Source organism: Cotesia glomerata, linkage group LG8 (genome assembly GCF_020080835.1).
Source record: "Cotesia glomerata isolate CgM1 linkage group LG8, MPM_Cglom_v2.3, whole genome shotgun sequence".
Taxonomy (NCBI): domain Eukaryota; kingdom Metazoa; phylum Arthropoda; class Insecta; order Hymenoptera; family Braconidae; genus Cotesia; species Cotesia glomerata.
The window spans coordinates 842,541-864,687 of NC_058165.1; the positions used below are offsets into that span (position 1 = coordinate 842,541).

At 35.1% G+C, this 22,147-nt stretch overlaps 1 protein-coding gene across 6 annotated transcripts in view; it reads right to left on the reverse strand.

The window, feature by feature from the left end:
- Window positions 1-13,950: 13,950 nt before the first annotated feature.
- Window positions 13,951-22,147, reverse strand: part of LOC123270441 (teneurin-m) — a 223,831-nt gene continuing 215,634 nt past the window's right edge. For 5 of the 6 annotated variants that reach the window (XM_044736476.1, XM_044736470.1, XM_044736474.1 and 2 more), the window contains 5 exons: window positions 21,137-22,094; window positions 20,459-20,666; window positions 20,218-20,244; window positions 19,817-20,033; window positions 13,951-19,753 (listed from right to left, as the gene is read on the reverse strand). In XM_044736476.1, coding sequence (XP_044592411.1) covers window positions 14,375-19,753; window positions 19,817-20,033; window positions 20,218-20,244; window positions 20,459-20,666; window positions 21,137-22,094 — 6,789 coding nt within the window. In that variant the 3' untranslated portion in view covers window positions 13,951-14,374. The remainder of the gene's footprint in view (window positions 19,754-19,816; window positions 20,034-20,217; window positions 20,245-20,458; window positions 20,667-21,136; window positions 22,095-22,147) is intronic. The other variant, XM_044736471.1, reaches the window with a different exon arrangement.

A 22,147-nucleotide genomic window follows, 5' to 3' on the forward strand; every position in this document is an offset into this window, starting at 1 on the left:
TTTTTTCATGAATTTTGGCAAATTTTCGACTTTTTTTACACAAAATTAGGATCTATTTGGGTTTAAAATTATTTTTTGAAATTTAATTGACTGTAACTTATAGAAAACTTCATTACGCGTAGAATGATGTATAATAATAATGATTTTCAGTAATGCAACCATTTTTAAAATTCAATAAATAGTTTTTTTCATGAATTTTGGCAAATTTTCGACTTTTTTTACACAAAATTAGGATCTATTTGGGTTTAAAATTTTTTTTTTTGAAAAATAAATGGTTATATCTTGCAGAAGACTAATTCTGCATAAAATTATGAAGATTTAAAATTTTTTTCACTAACGTAACTATATTAAAAAAATAAATTCGTATCATTAAAATGATTTTAGGCATCACATAAAAGGAGCATGTAACCTAAATTGAAAAAATTATCACCTGATACTCATATTAATTAGTGGGTAAATGATGACGCATATAGTGACGTAAATGGCCGGGCATTATACCCGGATTCTTGAATCACCCGCGACTCTTGGTTTTAAAAAATAACGGGTCGCTCTGAAAGTAAACACGTAAAATCACAAACTTTTCATATAATATTATTTTATATTTTTATTATTATATATTTATTTAGCTTATTATCATTACGCTTACCTGGGTAACCTATAGAGTATAGAATGCAGGTACCCGCTCGGTTAATCAGTACCCGCAATTATAATCTTTATACATAAATAAAACATGAATATAAAAAATAAGAATAAACTAGTGAGAAAATAATATTCTATTCTGCGTTCCATTGTCAAGTTCGCATGCAACAATTGTTAGATCTGAAAGTAAGAAAATTTTCTCAAGTTTATTGCGCAATTATTATACTCACTGTAACTCAAGATGGAGGCTGTAGGATATTCATACACGCAGCATATATTATACATATTTTTTCTTACCGGTTACGTGCACTCTCAAGTTCATGGAAGAAAATTTATTATAACTATTTTTTTTTTAAGGATACTTGGAAAAAATAGTCTAGCGTGTTATTTTATGCAGAATCTTGTCCTGTACACTATACATTAAACCATTTGATGAAAAAAAATCTTTTTAGTTGAAAAAATCCTGATTTAATTAAAAAAAATCCTCAATTCTCAAAAATTCACAAAAAAAAACTTTTTGAAAGCTTCGCACAATTACTTGCATTACTCAAACTTATTATTATTATATACCATTTTACGCAAAATTTAGTTCTCTACAAGGTAAAGTCATTTTTTCCCAAAAAAAATCCCGATTTAATTCAAATAAGTCGCAAATTCTTAAAAATTCGCCCAAAAAATTTTTGAAGGCTTCGCATAACTACTTGCATCATCCAAACTTATTATTATTATATATCATCTTACGCAAAATTTAATCTTTCACAAGGTCCAACTACTTGCGTTGCTTAAATTAATTTTCATCATATACCATTTTACACAGAATCAAATCCTCTAGAAGTTACATTCATTCATTTTAAAAAATAAAAATTTTTTAGCCAAAAAAATCCTAATTTAATGTTCTAGAATCAGGATTTTCTTCAAATACCTTCCAAAAAAATAATCCAAATCTTGTAAAAAAAATCCTCTAAATCTTTAGCAAAAATAAAAACCCGCAGTGTCACTTACCTATGATTACTATCCGTGGTACGGTAGCCCTAAAATAAAAACCGAAAAAAGGAAGCCAAGGTTATCCAATATATTACGTAGTGGATTACTTAAACTGAGGCTACAGTATATATATATTTATTCTTAAGGTACCGCAAGCTCCAGAGACACAACTTTGTTCACTTTTGCTTGCCCGTAACCTAACGGTTCACCGTCAGCTCTCGGTAATCGTCAGGCAGACCAACAACAAAAAATAAACATCACTCATTTTATTTGTTGACAATTGTTGAATCAATGAAAATCTTCAATCTCTTGATCATAATAAAATTTATTTAATATATATGTGTCTACGACGATCAAACCCTTCAACTTGGACGTGTCCGACTTACCAAGACCCGTGTTGTACATACTAATTGCTGCGGATGCCATCACGTAATAGTGTTACGCCACTTGCCCCAAAATCCCTCGGCTTTTAATTTTAAATGCTATTTTTCTGTTTTATGTTTCAGAATTTTTGGTTAATAAACGACATAAGAGTCTTGATTTTTTTTCTTAACCAACAATATTAATGGTCTTTTTGCTTTTTTGCAATCGCGGTATGCGAGGATGTGTGGCGAGGATCGAGTGGGTTCATTGGACGCCAGCGGCCGCCAATTTACCGTTACGTCTTCGGAGCAAAAATTACACGCCAGTTCTCCAAGCACCAAGCTGACTTCTCTACTGTTGAGTTGTAAAGAATAAACAAGTCTAGTGTAGGAGTTTCAAGTTTTTAAAGGGAATTATGTTGTCCAGGGTTCAAGGTTTTTAGATTGCACAATTTTTTTAAGAAAAAGACGATTTTTTAGATTAGATTGGGATTTTTTGAACTAAATAATGTCATATGCAAAAAATTATAGATGGATTTTCTAGAACATTTAATTCTGCGTAGAATGATGCATAAGAACAATGCATTTGATGGTCTCGATCATTTTTAAATGGACTTTGAAACAAAAAACTTGAAAATTTTGGAAAAAATTGAGTTTTTAGCTTAGATTGGGAGTTTTTTGAACTAAATCAAGTTATATGTTAAAAGGTATGAATGTATCGTATAGAACATTAAATTCTGCGTAGAATGATGTATAATAACGACCCATTAGATCATCTAGATCATTTTTAAATAGGCTTTGAAACAAAAACCTTGAAAATTTTGGAAAAAATTGAGTTTTTAGCACTAAATCGGGATTTTTTCGATGAAAAGTTGTATTAAATTGAAAATGATTGATGGTATCTTGTAGAATATAATTTTTTGCATAAAATAATGTATCATGATAATAGATTTGATCCTCTAGATCATTTTTAAATCGATTTGAAAATGAAAATCTTGAGAATTTTGCAAAAAATTGAGTTTTTTGCACTAAATCGGGATTTTTTCGGTGAAAACTGGTACTAAACTGAAAATTAATAATTATACCTTGTAGAGTATGAATTTTCGCGTAAAATTATGTATTATGACAATAGATTTGATCTTATGGATCATTTTTAAATAGATTTAAAAATGAAAATCTTGAGAATTTTGCAAAAAATTGAGTTTTTGATACTTAATCGGGATTTTTTCAGTGAAAACTTGTAATAACTTGAAAATAATTGATGGTATCTTATAGAGTATAAAATTTTGCAAAATATTATGGATAATGATGACCTATTTGATGGTCTAGATCATTTTTAAATTGCTGTTAAAACAAAATTTTTGATAATTTTGAAAAAAAACGAGATTTTTCTCGAAAAATTGGGATTAAATCAATAACAAAATTTTTTTTTAAATGACATTTTCTGGTAAGAAAAAAATATAAAATTTTAAGTTTCCTTTGATGGACGTTGAAAAAAAAATTTATGGCAAATAAAAATGGTCGTGTAAAAATAACTAGTTGGTTATATATTTTTAAAACTAGTAATTTAAACTTCCGTAGTTTACTATTATTCTCAGTTGAAAGCAGTTAATCCTTCATCGGACAACTGTGCAATCGACAATTACATTTTTTTTACTACCCTGATGGCTGATGGCTTTTTAAACCCTTTTTTATGGCCGGTAAAAAACGTAAGGGTTGCTGTCGACAGGTATATTATATTCTTCTAAATCTATTTGTTATTTATACCTGTATGACAAGAAAGGATAAAATTCAATTCTATTGAAAAAAAATCCTTTTTTATGAGGGTGGGAAAATTTTTTAATTTTTATTGAAATTTATGGGGTTTAATTCCTTTTTTTAGTGGAGTTATTTTATAAAATACAAGGCCTGAAAATAATTTTTAGCTATTAAAAAACTTTAAATAAATATAAAAATATTAAAACTATAAAAAATCTTGTTAAATTAATTTTTAAATAGGATTTTTTCGGATATGGTGTAGAGTAATTACATATTGTGGTATGTCATTTTACGCAGAATTGAGTCCTTTATAAGATACAAACATTCATTTTTGTGAAAAAAATTTTTAAACCTCAATAGATCAAAATTTAATGCAAAAAATTTGAAAAATCTTAAAAATTGTGCAAAAAAATTTTGAAATTCATTTTAAAAAGAGTTGGATTACTCAAAATCAATGTTATTATATATCATTTTATGCAAAATTAAGTTCTCTACAAGATAAGACCATTAATTTTCCTAAAAAAAATTTTTAAACCTGAATAGATCACATTTCAATGCAAAAAATTCGAAAAATCTTGAAAATTGTGCAAAAAAATTTTGAAATTAATTTTAAAAATGGTTGGATCACTAAAAATCAATGTTAGTATATATCATTTTACGCCGAATTAATTCCTCTATATGATAAAATCATAATATTTATAAGTAAGATGAATTTTCCCCGAAAAAATCCCATTTTTGCACAAAAAAGCCGGGTAAAAAAATGAAAAGAGAGTGTCAAGGCCAAGAATTTGGTAATTTGCGGTTGGGATTGCAAAAAATACGTTGAAAGGAGAACTTATTTGTTACGTAACAAAACATAACACACCATAGAATTACCAATTAAATTAAGGGGGCGCAACCACAAGTACCATCGCCTCCGCAATAATAAATAATAAATAATAATGTTAACCAAAAATGTACAGAACTCGATAATAATAAAATGATCATCAATGCAGATGTTGAGACTTCCGACAGTCGTGAGAGTATCCGCTCTTTTTATAATTCTATATATATATATATATATATCTACTAGTAATTCGATCATGTACACATTTAGTTCCACAAAAAAGCCCATTTTCGTACTATCCAACGACTTACATTCCCAAAAGCCGCATAATAAAATTTAAATGCATATCGATACCTATATATGTGGTATAGTGTTTCTATGTACCCTTGGATAACAAATAAATGATGCTGAGAAAAACACAAAGGCCTATTTTCTTCAGCAGGTCAAATTTTGGGCCTTATACAGAGCGTGGGAGTTCAGACAGGTGAACTTGTTGCTTCATGTTGCTCCTTCAGGAATAAATTCTGATGTTTGTAATGCTGAGATAAAAATAATCCCAGTTTCATTCAAGAAAATCCGAATTTTTTGAAATTATTTTTTTATACGTCTGTAACTTGAAAAATATTGAGTTTATTTAAATTTTGTAAGAGATCAAAGTTGTAGATAATTTAATTTTCTATCAGAAAGTTAAGGATCTGTAAGAATTTTTAAGTCTAAGGTCCAAAAGATCCTAATTTTAATTTTTAAAAATTTTTAAAACCACTTTTTTATAAAAAAAAGTGCTATAACTCTGAAACTATTGAATTTTTCAAAATTTTATAAGGGGTCAAAATTGTAGAAAATTCAATTTCCTACAAGAAAAATTAAAGATCTATAAGAATTTTCAAGCCTAAGATCCAAAAGATCCTAATTTTAATTTTTAAAAATTTTTAAAACCATTTTTTTACAAAAAAAGAACTATAACTCCAAAACTATTGAATTTTTGAAAATTTTATAAAAGATCAAAATTGTAGGAAATTCAATTTCCTATCAAGAAAGTTATGGATCTATAAGAATTTTCAAGCCTAAGATCCAAAAGATCCTAATTTTAAATTTTAAAAATTTTTAAAACCACTTTTTTATAAAAAAAGTGCTATAACTCCGAAACTATTGAATTTTTCAAAATTTTATAAGAAATCAAAATTGTAGAAAATTTAATTTTCTGTTAAGAAAGTTCAAGACCTATAGAAATTTTTAAGTTTAAGATAGAAAAAATCGTTAATTAGATTTAAAAAAATTTTTTAAACCACTTTTTTACAAATAAAGAGCTCTAACTCGGAATCTATTGACTTTTCGAAAATTTTATAGGAGACCAAAGTTGTAGAAAATAAAATTTTGTATTTAAATAGTTGAAAATCTAAGGAATTTTTCAAGTCTAAGATCAAAAAAATCCCAATTAAAGTTAAAAACAATTAAAAAACGCTATAATGGGGATTTGTTCTTCAGGAATCACTTGTTTAATAGGTTTAAAATGTCGCAGCGATTAAATCAGAGGGTAGCGGAGTGAAAACGAGTCGAACTGTAGATGTAGCTGTAGATGTTGCTGTAGCTGTAGCAGTGTCTGGGTGTCCTTGGACACTCGCGGATCGTCGGGCACCGCCAGTCAATGACCTAACATTCTTAAAACACACTACAGATCTACACACACATAATAAGAATAACATCTATACATCTATAACTATATCTAAAACAAGTATGGCGACGGTGGTTCCCGTGGTGCCCGTCTTATTCTTCCGTAGCCTCGGTACGCTTCGTTTCGCTTCGCTTATGTTCGTTCGCTCAAACTTGTAATCATTATTATATTCTTTTATGCCTTGTACTACCTACTATACTACCTTTACCTCTACTTCGTGCCTTCTCTACCTCTTTTGTATGTATAAATAAATATACCGAGGGACAAGTGTCTAAATATAAGAAAATCCATGGGAAAATTTACCCGCTAGATTCATTCGTGCTGATAAGAATGGGCGTTGGGGTGATTTATGAACAATTTTTTTTTTTTTATTTTTAGTCTCGGTAACCTGTTTGATTTTTTATTACAGAAAAATTATAGAATTTTTAAACTAGATGATTTTTTCTCATAGAAACTTTATTTAAAAACCCTTCTTTATTTTTAAATTAATTTTAAAAATAGTTAGATCATTTTAAATTAATGTTTTTATGCACCATTTTACGCAGAATTTAATCCCATACACGTTGCATCCATTCATTTTTTTGAAAAAAACTTTTTTAGTTGAATAGATCACGATTTACTCCAAGAAAATCGACAAATTTTTAAAATTCATGAAAAAAATTTTTCTTTTAGCGTTAAAAATAGTTAAATTGATCAAAATCAATATTGTTATAGATTGTTTTACGTATAATTAAATGCTCTATAAGATCTATTCATTTATTGTTCAAAAAAAAATTTTTAAACCTGAAAAAATCCCAATTTAGTGCAAAAAAGGTGAAAAACTCCAAAAATCAGCCAAAAAATATGTAATTTCTCATTAAAAATAATTAGACCAATCAAAATCAATGTTATTATACATCATTCTACGCAGAATAAAGCCTTCTACAAAAATTATTGATTAATTTGGAAAAAAAAATTTTTTCTCAAAAAAAAAATCCCGATTTAAAACAAAAAATGTAGAGAAATCAAGAAAAAACCAATAAAGATTAAAATTTCCATTGAAAATCCTAAACTCAAATGACGCCTTTGTATACTTGTTATCATAAATCAAGTGTCGAAATAAATAAAATGCTCGGAATCCTAAAAAGTCACGGTGTCGGGTTTTAAAATAAAAATCCAGGACCTGTAAAATGAGGTCAAGAAAATATAATCTCGACAACAGGTTTTTTTTTTATTATTATCGTTGCTTTGAATTCCTGGGGAATTTTCTCGAGTCATGGTCATTTAACCCGAAGAGGGGAGAGAAGAATAAAACCTGATGCGTTGAATTATCGAGGATTCAATGCCCCTTACACAAGTACAAGCCGGATTATTTATAATATTTTTCTAATAGCAAGTTTTTTTTAATCTTCAAGATTTTAACAAAAATTCTTGATAAATAAAATGTTAAAATTGTTTTTTCCCTACTCTGAATTTTTATAAAAAAAAAATTGGTAAATCATGATTGTTATAATTGCTCGTTACTCCCCTTGCAGCCAGGCATTGAAATCTCCAGTCAAGCACTGATAGCTAAGCGCAAGAATAAACAGTAATAATAGGTAAAATCCATGCGTAACAAAAGTATAACAATAAATACAAAAGTAACACGAGATGGAATCTGATATTACCTCACATACCGTGGCAGTGACAGTGGCCCTCACTCTCCTAGCTGGACGAGGTATTCTACTTCTCCAGGTAAGTATTTTTATCTCTATTTATTTTAAAATCAACCGATTAAATGGATTTTTAAAGTTATTTATTCTTAGACGGACAACTCTACGTTTCTTTTTTATTTTTAACTTAATATTTTAAATTATTACGCTTAAATAAATTATGATTATTATACGTCATTTTACGCAGAATTTAGCCTTCTACAAGATAATACTATTGATTTAAAAAAAAAAAAAAATTTTTACCCCAATAGATCACGATTTAATCGAAAAAGTCGTGAATTCTTCAAAAATTGCGAAAAAAAAAATTTTGAGTTTTTAAAATAGCTAATTCATTCAAAATCATTATTATTATACATAATTTTACGCAGAATTTAGCCCTCTACAAGATACAAACATTTATTTATCTTAAAAAAATTTTTCAACCCAAATAGATCACAATTTAATGCAAAAAAGTCGAAATATCTTAAAATTTGTGCAAAAAAATTTTGAGATTCGTTTTAAAAATAGTTAGATCATTCGAAATTATTATTATTATTATTATAGATCATTTTACTCAAAATTCAGTTCTATACAAGATAATACTATTGGTTTTTTCAAAAAAAAATTTTTAACCTCAATAGACCACGATTTAATCAAAAAAAGTCGTGAATTCATCAAAAATCATGAAAAAAAATTTTTGAGTTAATTTTTAAAATAGCTAGATTATTTAAAATCATTATTATTGTACATCATTTTACGCGTAATGAAGCCCTCTATAGGGTACAACTAGTTAAATTTAGAAAAAAAAATTTTAAGCCCAAAAAAATCTCGATTTAGTGCAAAAAACTCGAAAATGGTGCAAATATGAGAAATAAAAGATTCAAATGATCTAAAAAATAGCTAGATCATTCAAATTTGATATTATTATACATAATTTTATGCGTAACGAAGCTCTCTACAATGTACAACCATTATATTTTGAAAAAAAAAAATTCTTTACCAAAAAAAAATCCCGATTTAGATAAAAAAAGCATAAAAGTAAATGAGATTAAAACAATTTAAATAGCTACTTATTTTCTATATTCTTAGACAAGAAGCTGAGGACTAAGACGAAGAAAGAGGACAGGAGTTTGCGTCCGCAAGAGGCCGACGACCTCCCGGGTACTCAACCAGAGATTACATGGACTCTTACTACAGCTTGCCGGCCATCTTTGTTTCGTTGGAACCTCGGAGAGAGGCCTAACGAATGTATACTTGTTGGCTGGGAGAGTCTTTATGTGAACGAGTGTTGCTCTTGCTCTTGAGGCCTTACACAATCCAACACCCCGCAAGGTCATAACTGCCGCTGCCATTTTGGTCTCCAATGTCGGCAAGTCCACATCTGACCCGTTTTTCGCAGCTTGTTTTATTATATTTGTCTTTAACATTACTCAATATATTTACTTTTTAGGTTTTGGGGCGTTTTTTGAGATTTGTGACGAAAATATCGGAGATATGAAAAAAATTGAAGAATACAAAATTGTAGAGCATTAAATTTCCTACAAAAATAAAGATTTTTTTTTTTAAATCGATCTAAGTACCGAAAGATCACGCTTGAAAAATACCGATAAAAAAATCCGGAAAAATTGAAATTTTTTTTTATTTTTTAAAATATCTGGCTAAACATTGGAAATACAATAAAAATGAATGAATCCAAAATTGTAGAGCATTAAATTTTCTACAAAAAAGATTTTAATCATTTTCAAAAAAACCAACGTAAGTTCCGATAGATCACGTTTTAAAAATGCAAAATTAATTTTTTTTTTTTTTTTTTTTTTTTTTTATAGTGAAATAAAAATAAAAAAATAAATAATTACAAAATAAAAGAGGACATAATTTCCAATTATAAATAAATGTCACTTTTAGCTAGTGGTATTATCTAAACGTGAAAAGTAAGAAAAATCTAAAAATGAAATGAGGATACACAATAGATCAATGTATTTGTTATTGATATTTATGTATGTGCATACATGTATTTTGAAAATGTATGTTAGAAGAGAGTACACTGTCGTCTCACGACGTAACCACTGAGATAGACTTTATAAGTAGGCAAACGTAACTGTTTTATTAACCGTAAACTGAGAGCTCTTGTATATACATGTATAAATATATATATAAATATATATATATATATATATATATATATATATATATATATATATATATATATATATATATATATAAATGAACGAACAAGCGGCAGAACCTCGCTTACATAATCGAAAACACAGAGAGTGAAAATTGTGTGATGGTGATCCTACTTTCGTTATCGTAAATTATACGCATGAGATAGTGCATCGATTCCTTTATTAGATGCTTTGTTTGAATCCATTATATTGAAATTTAACTGTCTTACAGATTCTGGGGCTGAAACTTTGACAATTTAACAGTCTTACGCAATTCTACGGCCAATCCAAGATGTAGATCTACTTTTTATTCAACGCTGGTTACACGACGCTACGGAAAAGTAGGATTTTTTTACACTAAAAAATTTTTTTTCTAAAAACTAATGGCAAAATTTTATAGATGGTTAAATTCTGAGTAAAATGATGTATAATAACAATATATTTTGAGAAATATTAGTTTTTAAAATCCTTTTTTAAGTTAAATTTAAGGAATTTAACGAAAAAATGGTGTTTTTTATCTTAAATTAAGATTTTTTTGTACTAAAAAATTTTTTTTTCCAAAACTTATAGGACTATCTTTTAGGTTGTTGAATTCTGAGTAAAATGATGTATAATAACAATATATTTTGAAAAATATTAGTTTCCAAAATCCCTTTTAAAGTTAAATTGCAGGAATTTGACGAAAAAATAGTGTCTTTCACCTTAAATTAGGATTCTTTTGTACTAAAAAATTTTTATCGCACTAAATCGTGATCTATTTAATGGAAAAACTTTTTTTTTTCAAAAAATCATGGTTGTACCTTATAGAGGAATAAATTCTCCGTAAATTTCTCGACAAAGAAAATTTTTCCAAACAGCAGTGCTCCGAAAAATTACATTCTTATGCAACAAAAAGCAACTAGTAGCTCATAAATCATGTGACCTACAAACTTCCCGTAGTTTTTCTTCCCCGAATCGAAATATTAGCATCTTAAATATTGGGTAAATCCTTATCCTCAACACGACCACTGCCTAAAAGCAAAAGAGCCTTAGCCTTGTAGATCATTGCCCCGAAATAACCTTTAAAAACACAAAGGCCATAAATCCAGTCTATTATCAAAAAAAAACAACAAAACCTAGTCTGTCCGAGTCCTGAATAAATCAACCGGTCAATGCCGTCCGATTTCCAAAACTTGTCTCGTAAAAATCACCTATATATCCGCGTCGGTGAATATTACTCCAAAAATAACCCCTTGAGTAAATTCCGTAGTAGAAGACCTTCAAAATGAGTACCCGCAAGCCCTACTTGTCTTTTGGGTCAATGATCTATAGATCATTAATGATCTATAGATATAGATCACTTTGACGAAAAAATTCATGTGGGTACTCAAATGAAAGGTCTTGCCGAGTACAATGATCTATAGATCATCTCGGCGAAAAAAATCATGTGGGTACTCAAATGAAAGGTCTTGTCGAATACATTGATCTATAGATCACTTTGGCAAAAAAATCATGTGGGTACTCAAATGAAAGGGCTTGATGAATACAAGCTTATAATGAGTTTATTTTTGAAAAAATTCTAGTATTTTGGAAGATACGTGAGGATTTAATGTGAGTGGTATCTGGAAAATTTTGAAAAGTCAAGGTTATAAGCAGGTGGCTTGGATTAGGAGGCTTACTAGCGGAAGGAGCGCTGAAGGGGAGAGGGAATGTTGGATAATGGCCCGCGGTTGGAAGGAACAATAATGATGATGACGATAATGATAATAATAATCTAAAACTCAAACAGTTGGTTGGCTGCGTCCGGACATCGCTCCCTATCCCGCTTGTAGCTGGCTATTGAGTTGCGGGGCCAAATAACGGTCTCAACCACCTCCGAGTCGGCTCATCTCGGCTTCAAGCTACGAACATTGCTGCACTTAACTAACAACTCGGAAAAACTCGAGCCGCTTGAGGTATCATTGCATCTTTTTTTTTCTCTTTAATTGTAAATTTTCTGATTTTTTAATTCTAAGGGTTCAAATTTTGATTATTTTTTGTATCAAACAATTTTTTTAGGCGATGCAGATGAAAGATCTATACACTGAAGTCGACGCCAAGGTCATCTATGAGAAGAGTTTATAATTTTCAGTCGGTAAAAGAGAATGGTGCAGATTGACGGAAGATAATCTGTCTGACTTACCTACAGATGGAGCTATGGAAGTTATTATCGATGGATGGGAGAAAGATGTGTTATCTCTGCAAGGTATAAACATTTAATTTTGAAAAAAAAAATTTTTTACCCAAAAAAATCGTAATTTAATGTGAAAAAATCGTAAATTTATCAAAATTAACCAAAAATTATTTTTGATTGAGTTTTAAAAATAGTTTTATTACTTAAATTTATTATTATTATATATCATTCTACTTAAAATTTAATCTTTTACAAAGTTCATTCATCAGATTTTGAAAAAAAAATTTTTTTACCTGAAAAAATCCTAATTTAATAAAAAAAAAAATCGTGAATTCTTAAAAATTCACCGAAAAAAATTTTTAAAGGCTTCGCACAACTACTTGCATCATTCAAACTTATTATTATTATATATCATTGGACGCAGAATTTAATCCTCGACAAGATACATTCATTGATTTTACAAAAAAAAATTTTTTTTCCAAAAAAAATCCCAATTTAATGCAAATAAATCGCGAATTCTTAAAAATTCGCCGAAAAAAATTTTCAAAGGCTTCGCACAACTACTTGCGTAACTCAAACTTACCATCAATATATATCATTTCGCGCAGAATTCAATCTTCTAGAAGTTGCATTTATTTGTTTTTCAAAAAAAAATTTTTTTCCCAAAAAAAATCCCGATTTAGATAAAAAAGTAGCTAATTCTTAAAAATTCCCCAAAAAAAATGTTTGAAGGCTTCGCACAGCTACTTGCATCATTCAAATTTATTATTATTATATATTATTTCACGCAGAATTTAATATTCTAAAAGGTACATTTATTTGTTTTTCAAAAAAAAATTTTTTTACCCAAAAAAATCCCATAAAACTAACAAAAAAAGCTTCTTACTATCTAAAGGCAAGGATAAATACAACGTCCGAATATTTGTCATATATTTTATTAGATAGCGTCAATAGAATACGTATTCTAATACCGGATATACATAGTCTTACACAGTTAGTCTTACACAAAACATAAAAAAAAATATTATACTTTACAACAGATTAATTATCGGTGACATATATACACACACACTTATATGTACATTTCACCCTCAACCCCCTACCCTACTTTCATGTGTCCTTTTTGTCTACCGTACGATTATTTACAAAGCACATTACCCACAACACAGGCACTCAGACATAAATCGCGATAGGTCTATGCGTATTGCTTATTTTTCCATAAATCTACTCTTTTTTTTTTATAATATTATTTATTTCAAATTCGCCGCCACAGGAGCGTATTTACATTTTCCACCCTGACCAGTGGCGACATCTAGTGAGATACACTTCTATAACTTAACATGTTCCTAGTGAGTACAAAGCTAGAATATCATGTAAGCTTTTTCTCTCTCCTGCGATATTTACAATGGGCTTCAAAGAATTTTTTTATTTCCAATTATAAAATCGTTAAATTTTTTACAACGTTGGCAGTCGCTGATTTCTTACAATATAATCATAATATTAGGTTACGTATGTGGTGATTATGTATTGTTTTTTTTTTTTTAGTAAGTATTACTTGTTGCTCCGCAAATATTCCCCAAAATCCGCAGAACAGCCGCACGGCTCTGCGGCTGTTCTGCGGATTTCCTTGGATTTTTGTCGCAACAAAAAAAAAATAAAATTACATGTAATATATTTTATTATATACAGTTAAAAAAATTTATAAAAAAAAAAATTTTTAAATATATAAAAAAGCCGATTAATTAATTAATACTATCTACAATTAGATATTTACAAAATAATAAGTAATTATTTGCTCGTAAAAATATTGGCTTAGCCATCTATAAGTTTAGTGTACCAACAATCTTTGTTTTGGACGAAGGTGGACAATGAACATTCTTTTAGTGAATTATTTTTTTATTAAATATTTGTCTTTTAGACCCTGTGTGATGCTAAGACGCCATTGTCCGGATATATTATTCCACCACTTTTATCCCCCCCCCCACTTTACAGCCTTATCCCCTCCATAGTGACCATACACTCCCCTCATTAACATACTTAATATATAACACCTACAAAATAATTATTTTACTAAGCGGACTAGCTTAATTTTGACACTTCCATATACAAATCACTGATCATCATCATCATAATCATGGCACCATGATCACGTGTCATGCCTAAGGAACCTGGCCCTCCTGTTCCCACTCTTACGGCGCTTCCTCTTAGTGTCTCTAGTAAACGCGACATTTCCCGGATCATCAGCCAGCTGAGGATACCTGTGAACACTGTGGATGTCAACGCCCTCGTAGCCATCAACACTACCTCTAGTGAGCAGCTGATCCTTTTCCTCCTTGGACCAATCACCTCTGCCCTGGAACCCAGCACCAACCAGCTGCTTCTCGATCTCCCAGGCCCGTTCAACCGCCCTCTTGTGGGCGTGCTTCAAGATTCTGTGGCGCTCCTGCTCAGGATCAGCGCCATACTTGATCACGACAGCAGCATCAGGATTGTGAAGCCTCAATTCCTTCCAGGTTCCAGCTCCGTGCTCAGTAGTCTCATGAGTCGACACATTGAACATTCCTCCGAGCCTCCTTAACTCCTCCATGTCGTCCCTCATCTTCAGTGCGTTGTCCTTGACGAAGTAAAAGACATCCTGGTCATGAACGCTGAAATGCAGCGGCAAGAAGTAAGAATTATTGAAGACACTGGTGACGACATCTTGAACCACACTGTTAACACCATCAACCACGCTTACTAAAGCACGGCCTCCTACTCTAGACACCAGGATCCCTTCGCCAAAGACAGCTCGCCTATGAGCAACACGCGGGAGCAGGTTCCGGGTCTTGGGTTCTAATTTCAGCAAAGGTTTGGGCACGAAGTCTAGATCGGAGAATTTATCATGGACCCGGTTGACGATACACTGCAACCCGGACATCACTCCAAAGTCAGGAGTCAGCTGCGGCGAGGTTATCGTAGCTGACGGCTGGTTTATCATCTGTTTGGTGTACTCAGATCCTAGCATCGAAGGGATGTCATAGCCGTAGAGCTTCAACCAGCTGGCTAGATCTGTCATGTAATCCACAGACAATTTGGAGTTGATTGGATCATTATTCCTGAATCGGTAGATAAAGACATCCGTTGGAGTGGTCAATTGGTTGACCATCTGCTCCCAAGCTGGTGTCATCCACTGCCCAACTGTTGGATCGTACAGCCGCTTGTTTAAGTAGACTAATTTAGTCACCGGGTCCAGCAATCCTGAGTGGAAGTCTATCGGTAAGTAAAAGTCAGGATTAGTATCCTTAATAATCTTTCCAAAAGGAGTTCTTCGCATTTCCTTAATTAGATTCCCATTGGTGTCAAACAGCGCCAATGGTGATCCATTTTGGTCAGAAGCAACGTAGAATCTTTGCTCTGATGTTTCGACAGTTGTCAAGAAATTTCGGGCATCGTAAAGGAACCTGAAGGTTTTCTGAGTCTTGGGAAAGTGGACATGTGTGATCAATTCAGGAGTTTTGGGATTGGCATAGAAGAATTGGGTAATATTCTCCCGGTCGTCGTTCCAGGACACTAGTCTACCCTGGTCATCATAGTAATACCAAATCTGGAACTTCTTGTGCTCTGAAGCGTGAATCAGCTGACCTCGAGAATTATACCTATATTTGTGCTCTCCGCGAATCACAACAAACCCACGGCTGTCATAAGAATTGAATTCAACATCTCCATACTGGACAACCCGGTCACCACTGTCATACCCAAGAGTTATCTTTTCATTGTGCTCCGTAACACCAACGACGTTGCCATTTTCATCGTAAGCATACTGCCAATTGTTGTCAGTGTCTGCCACTTCAAGAACATGACCATCAGCATTGTAAGTGATCTTGTCCATCCTGGACCACTCTTTTTTATCCATAGAATCCTTTCCAATTGTAAGCTTACGCATCTTTATCCTATTCCTATTATCATACTCCAGCTCCATCCTGAAGACATCCAAAGATCTGATGTTCATCACCACACTCTTGGTTCTTCCACGGTCATCATAATCCGTCACAGTGAAGAATTGCTTGCTAGCATCTTGCATCACGGATCTATTGAAGGTATTGCGGTAAATCCTCAGATCTCCAACTCCTTCTAGCACTCCCAAGTTCTGGTTGTACTTCAACCTCAATTGAGGCAGCTGTTTTCCGTTGATATCAACTTCAATTCCCGAAATCCTAGCATTTCCGTCATACTGGTATCTATAATGCGCGTTGTCCATGCCACTTTTGCTGCCAAACTTGATCTTCTCATCCTTGACAATTCCCGCGTGGTACTTGTACTCTACTCGCATTTCAAAGTTAGGCTCGTTGATATCAATGCTCCTGACTAGGGAAGTAGTTTCCTGATAGGTGTAGTGAATCGACGACAATCCTGCTAAAGTAGTCTCCAATTTTCCAGCATGGTCGTAGACGTAAGCGACCTTGCCGCTTTGATGTGGCAGAATCTTCGCCAGAATCTGACCATCATCATTATACAGGATTTCGTAAGGATGCCTATTCATTGGAGAGTAATACTGGTACTTATAGAATCCAAGAGATGTTTGCAAGGAGAATGCATGGATATGTCCTCTGGGTGTCGTTAAGGATTGAAGTGCTCCAGCTTCATCATACTGAAGCAGATAGTCGCTTCCTCGTGGCGTTGTTACCTTTAGCGGAAGGCTGCTGAACATATCCTTAAAAGCGTAGACCATCGCGGTGCCGTCTGAGTACTTGATTTCAAACAGCCGTCCAGCTCGATCGAATCCGTAGCTCTCGCTGATGTCTCCCCAGGTCCATCGAGTCAATCTACTGAACCGGTCATACTCAAGGTCAACTCCTGAGAAGATTCCGTTCCTGGGTAGCCACTTCAGTGGCTGAGCGTTCCGGTCGTAGGTAACATTAAGCAGCTCCACACGATCGTCTATAAAAACTGCGACTGTATTGCTATCACGGTCGTACTCTAACGACAAAAGAACATCACCGTTGACTCGTAATTTCTTGCCAACTTGTGCCACAGCTTTAGAATTGCCCCTTTTGCCCTGGACTTTTCTTAAATAGTATCTCCACTCGAATCTATTGGCTAGATCTCCGGCAATCTCAGTCCTTTGTTTTGCTGGTACAGGGTAGCTTTCTCCTAATAGCGGTTCAATTTCCGCTAGGATAGCATAAGGAAGCGTATCTGTGCTGACAGTGTGCCCCCAGGAAGTAACCTTACCCACAGAACCATCTCCAGCGACGGTAGTTCTTCCTTCAGCTTCTCCAACTTTGGTCAGAACACTGGACCCCTTGATCAGCATGGACACTGGCTTGCGATTGTTCTGCCCGATTTTAACCGTAGCGCCCTTGACACTTAGATCAAAGGTAAGATCAATAACTTTTCCAGTTGGCGTCACTGAGCTAGTTAATCTTCCAAATTCGTCGTAGTTGTAAACGTAGCTCCTACCGGTGCTGTCTAATTTAGTTTTGAGCAGCCCAGAAGATCCATGGTAGTCAAAGGTGACGTTGTAATTATCCGGAGTGCTGAGCTCATGGAGCATCTTCATCCTGGACATCCTCAACCTGCACTTCTGGCCCTTTGTGTTCTCAATAGAGTTAACCTGGCTGCTGTAATCTCTCAACAAGAAGACCTTGTTGCCACTAGCATCAGTGACTGTGCTCAGCTTTCCATTGCTGGTGTTGACGTTGTAAGTGAAGACATAAAAAGTTTCTCCAGTTAGAATATTCTTGGTGGAGATATGCTGCCCGAATCTGTTAAACACGTAGATTTCTTGCGTATCTGGCGAGTAGATCTCATACTCCCTAGCTCCTGAAGCATCAGGAATGCTAGCCATCACAGACCTGATCCGATAGTTAGCTTGATCTCCAATGTGGACGACTCCATCAGGAGAAACTGCCACAGCAGAAATGGTATTGAATTTGGACGTAGAAGCTAAATAGTGGTCAGCTTCGAAGCAATCACAGCCACGCTCAAGACAATTGCACTTGGACTCGGCTCCAGCGAAAGGACCGATCTTCCCGTCAGTCAGAATGACTCTGATCCGGTTGATCCTTTGGGAGTCGCTTTCGGCGATGTACAAACTCCCAGAAGGTCCAAAAGCTATGGACTGAGGCATCACCAGAGTGGCATGAGTCGCTAGTTCAGTGTCTGAAGTAGAGGCGCTAGCACAGTGCAAGGGTCTGCCTGCTACTACCTTGACGCGGCCATCAGGAGCCAATTGGAGGACCATGTGGTCGTCGATTATGTGTAAACTGTTGTCCAGGGGGTTGATAGCAAGCTCAGTCGGCCAACGAAGATGCACCTCTTCGACGTTCAAGGTACCTTCGCAGGGAATAGGCTTCCAGTGGGACTTGTGCATGTGGTTGCCGATGACAGTGGTGATGATTCCGTCCCGGTCAACCATCCTGATGTTGGTGCCATCAGCAAAGTACAGGACATTGTCCGCTGAAACTGCGACGCCTTTGGGGTAAGCTAGCTTAGCGTCTCTAGCAAGCGCTCCGTCACCACAATGAGCTTCGTCTCCAGGTAAGCAACGTTCTCCTGATCCTACAACAGTCTCCCAGTTGTGGTCCGGGTCTGTGTAGTCATTAACATCCCTGACGCGGATGATCTGGTGCGATTCTGGGTCTGAGATGTACAAGACACCATCCAGGGGGCTCAAAGCTATGTGGTACCTGTAAGACACCCTGGTAGCGTTGAGTCTCACGACAGTCTTCACAGTTCCATCGACCAGGATCTTGCGGATCAGGTTAAAATCTCCAACGAAGATAGCGCCATCTGGAGAAGCTGCTAAAGCTACTGGAGCTAGAAGTCGTTGCTTAGAAGCCTGGCCGTCACAGTCAAAGCAGTCTAAAGGACGCTGGTGTCCATCGCCCATGGCAGTAAGGATGACTCTTGGCTTGTGCTTGAGGTAAATATTGCTGCCGTCACCTTTCTGCAAGATTCCCTCGTGGAAGTTGTAGCGGTGGTGGATGTCCAGGTTCCAGCCTCCCACTTCTGAGATAGACATATCATGCCCGCTCAACTTGGTGGTTTGAACGTCCCAGATGATGTCCTTGCAATCAGCATATTCATAACCAACCTTGACCATGGCTGTCGTCACACCGTAGACTCTTTGACGGTAGACGTTCAAGCGGTTCCAAGCGTAGGTAAACTTTATCACTGGATCCGCTTCAAAGGTCTTTTCGAAGAGGATTCCTTCGATGGTGATGCGCAGGTGGATCAGGTTTAGAGTCGGTGGGATGCTCTCGGGAGTTAATTGTAGCTGGATTGTTGATAAGTAACCAGATGCGCGGGAACTGTGGTAGACTAAGTTTAGACCAGTTCCAGGAATTTGAAGACTTTCTTGGACTACTTGGGACTCTGCCAAAATGGCGCTCTTTTCAGGACACGCGCCTTGGAACCCGTGCTTCCAGGTTGCCAAGACTACGGGCTTCATTTGGTCGTAGTCGTGCGCCGCACAGGCATGCGCGATGTGGATTGGAGGCTTTTCATCGACGGTGCTCATTACAATCCGGTCGATTATCACCACCTGGAACAATTTAAGTTAAAATCTAGCTTCTAGAGACTTAAAAGATTCAAGACAATGACTTACCTCATTCCATGGAACAAAAACGATGTGGGTCTGAGGCTTGAATGGCGAACGGCCAAATTGAAGAGTGACAGCACCACCGCCATTGACCAGAAGATCGAACCATCCGTCATCCCGGGTCAAGGTGAAGCCTTCTAAAGGTGTGCTGGTACTAACTCGGACTCCCATTAAACCAGTTCCCATTGAAGTGACCACTCTTCCGCGTACTACTGCAGATCGACTGTGGATTGGAAAAGTTAGATTAGTTTGTGATATTACAGACTATTGATAATACTACTGATCTAACTGCTAGCATAAAAGAATGATAAAGCTTGCAAAACGTCAACACAGGAGGAAAATGGTCATGCAAACATAAAAATTCGCCGATTCACGCGCAAGGAATTAATTGGTCACCACAGTCTTACCTGGTGTTGAAGTGATTCCAGAAGACGCTAGCAGCACGGATAAAACAGATTGGTTAGAAATTAAATTTATAAATTATACCGAGTAGGCTGAATTAGAAACAATAAAAGCCGAACGAGAGAAATAATGCCTTTGTTCCCGGTAGGACAGGGTTTAGTATTTACATCACATGGTATTGACATGGGTCACAACATTGCAGTTATTGGTTTTGGTCTTTGGGTTAATCTTATTGATGATACTCACCTTTCGTTGAAGCTTTCTTGTCGGGCGTAGTTTTGGAGGCTGCCTTCGTCAATTAGGAACTTCATTCGCTCGAAGAACGACGCTGTTATTGCTGGTGGCTGCTTTCTTAGGAGGATGTCGATGGGTTTGGGCGCGGATACGCACAATTGGCTGCCTCTGCAAGCGTGGTTGCCACAGCATTCAGGATCAGCGCAGTCGATTAGTCCATCTGCAATACCATCATCATTATCACATTGCTAACCATCATCATTGTCATCATTATCATCATTATCACACTGCTAACCATTATCATCATCATAATAATCACTCTCACACTGCTAACCATCATCATCATCATCATCATCATTACCATTAGGGCCAGGAAGTTGACGTTTTTTCTTTATTTAAATTTGAGTTTAAACATATGAATGCTCATTTAAACAACTGCAAGAGTCCTGGCCTTAATTATCATCATTATCACACTGCTAACAATCATCATCATCATCATCATCATCATCATTATCATTATCATCATTATCACACTGCTAACCATCATCACACTGCTAACCATCATCATCATCATTATCACACTACTAACCATTATCATCATCATCATCATCATTCACATCATCATCATCATTTACATCATCATTATCATCATCATCGTCATCATCATTATCATCATCATCATCAACTTACCTTTATCATTATCCCGCTGATCACTGCAATTCTGTTCCAAAAGTACCCCACAATCTTTACCATCCCATCCATCATAGCACCTGCACTCCCACTGAGCGTCAACATTGACCCTGCACTGTCCATGACCAGAACAAGAATTCGGACATCCCTCCATAGTGCAGTGCCTTCCGTTCCACCCAGTAACGCAAAGACAGGTTCCATTCTTGCACTGACCATGCTCATTGCACCTAGGATCGCATTGCTTCAAATTACAAAGCTCGCCAGACCACCCAGGGACACAATCACAAGCATTATCCACACAATGACCATGAGGACCACAGTCCAGGTCACAAAGCTCTTTAGAACAATCATCCCCAGACCACATGGGCTCGCAATGACACGTCTGAGTCTCCAAATCAAAGTTCCCATGGCCACTGCAATCTGGAAGACACTGCAGAGCTTCCTTGTCCATCTGACTACAATCGACTCCCTTCCAGCCTTTCTTGCAGATGCAAGTCCCTTCAGCGCAGAACCCATGACCTGAACATGTTGGGTGAGGACAATCAGGTTCCTCACAGAACTTGCCCTTGTACCCACGAACGCAGTTGCACTTTCCATTAGTACAGTGACCGTGACCATTACAATCAGGAACTTCGCACTCGTCGTGCCTCAAAGAGCACTCCTTGCCTTTCCATCCAGGATTGCATTGACATTCGCCGTTAATGTATTCCCCGCGCTGGCTGCAGAGCACAGGGCATACACTCTCGCTGCAGTCCTCACCTCCGAATCCTGGGTTGCACTGGCAGTGGCCTAGAAGACATTCTCCTTTGCCGCTGCATCCGTTGGGACAATTGTGGGTCATGTCTTCGGCGATCACTGCGATAAAGGAGATTTCTTGGGGGTCGCCGTCGTCATTGTACAATGATAGGAACCAGTGACCAGGTTCCATGTAATGGGTTACCTCCTTTTTGATCGACGGCTGGAAGAAAAGAGATTATCATTATTATCATTGATCAGAATCATCAATTAGGA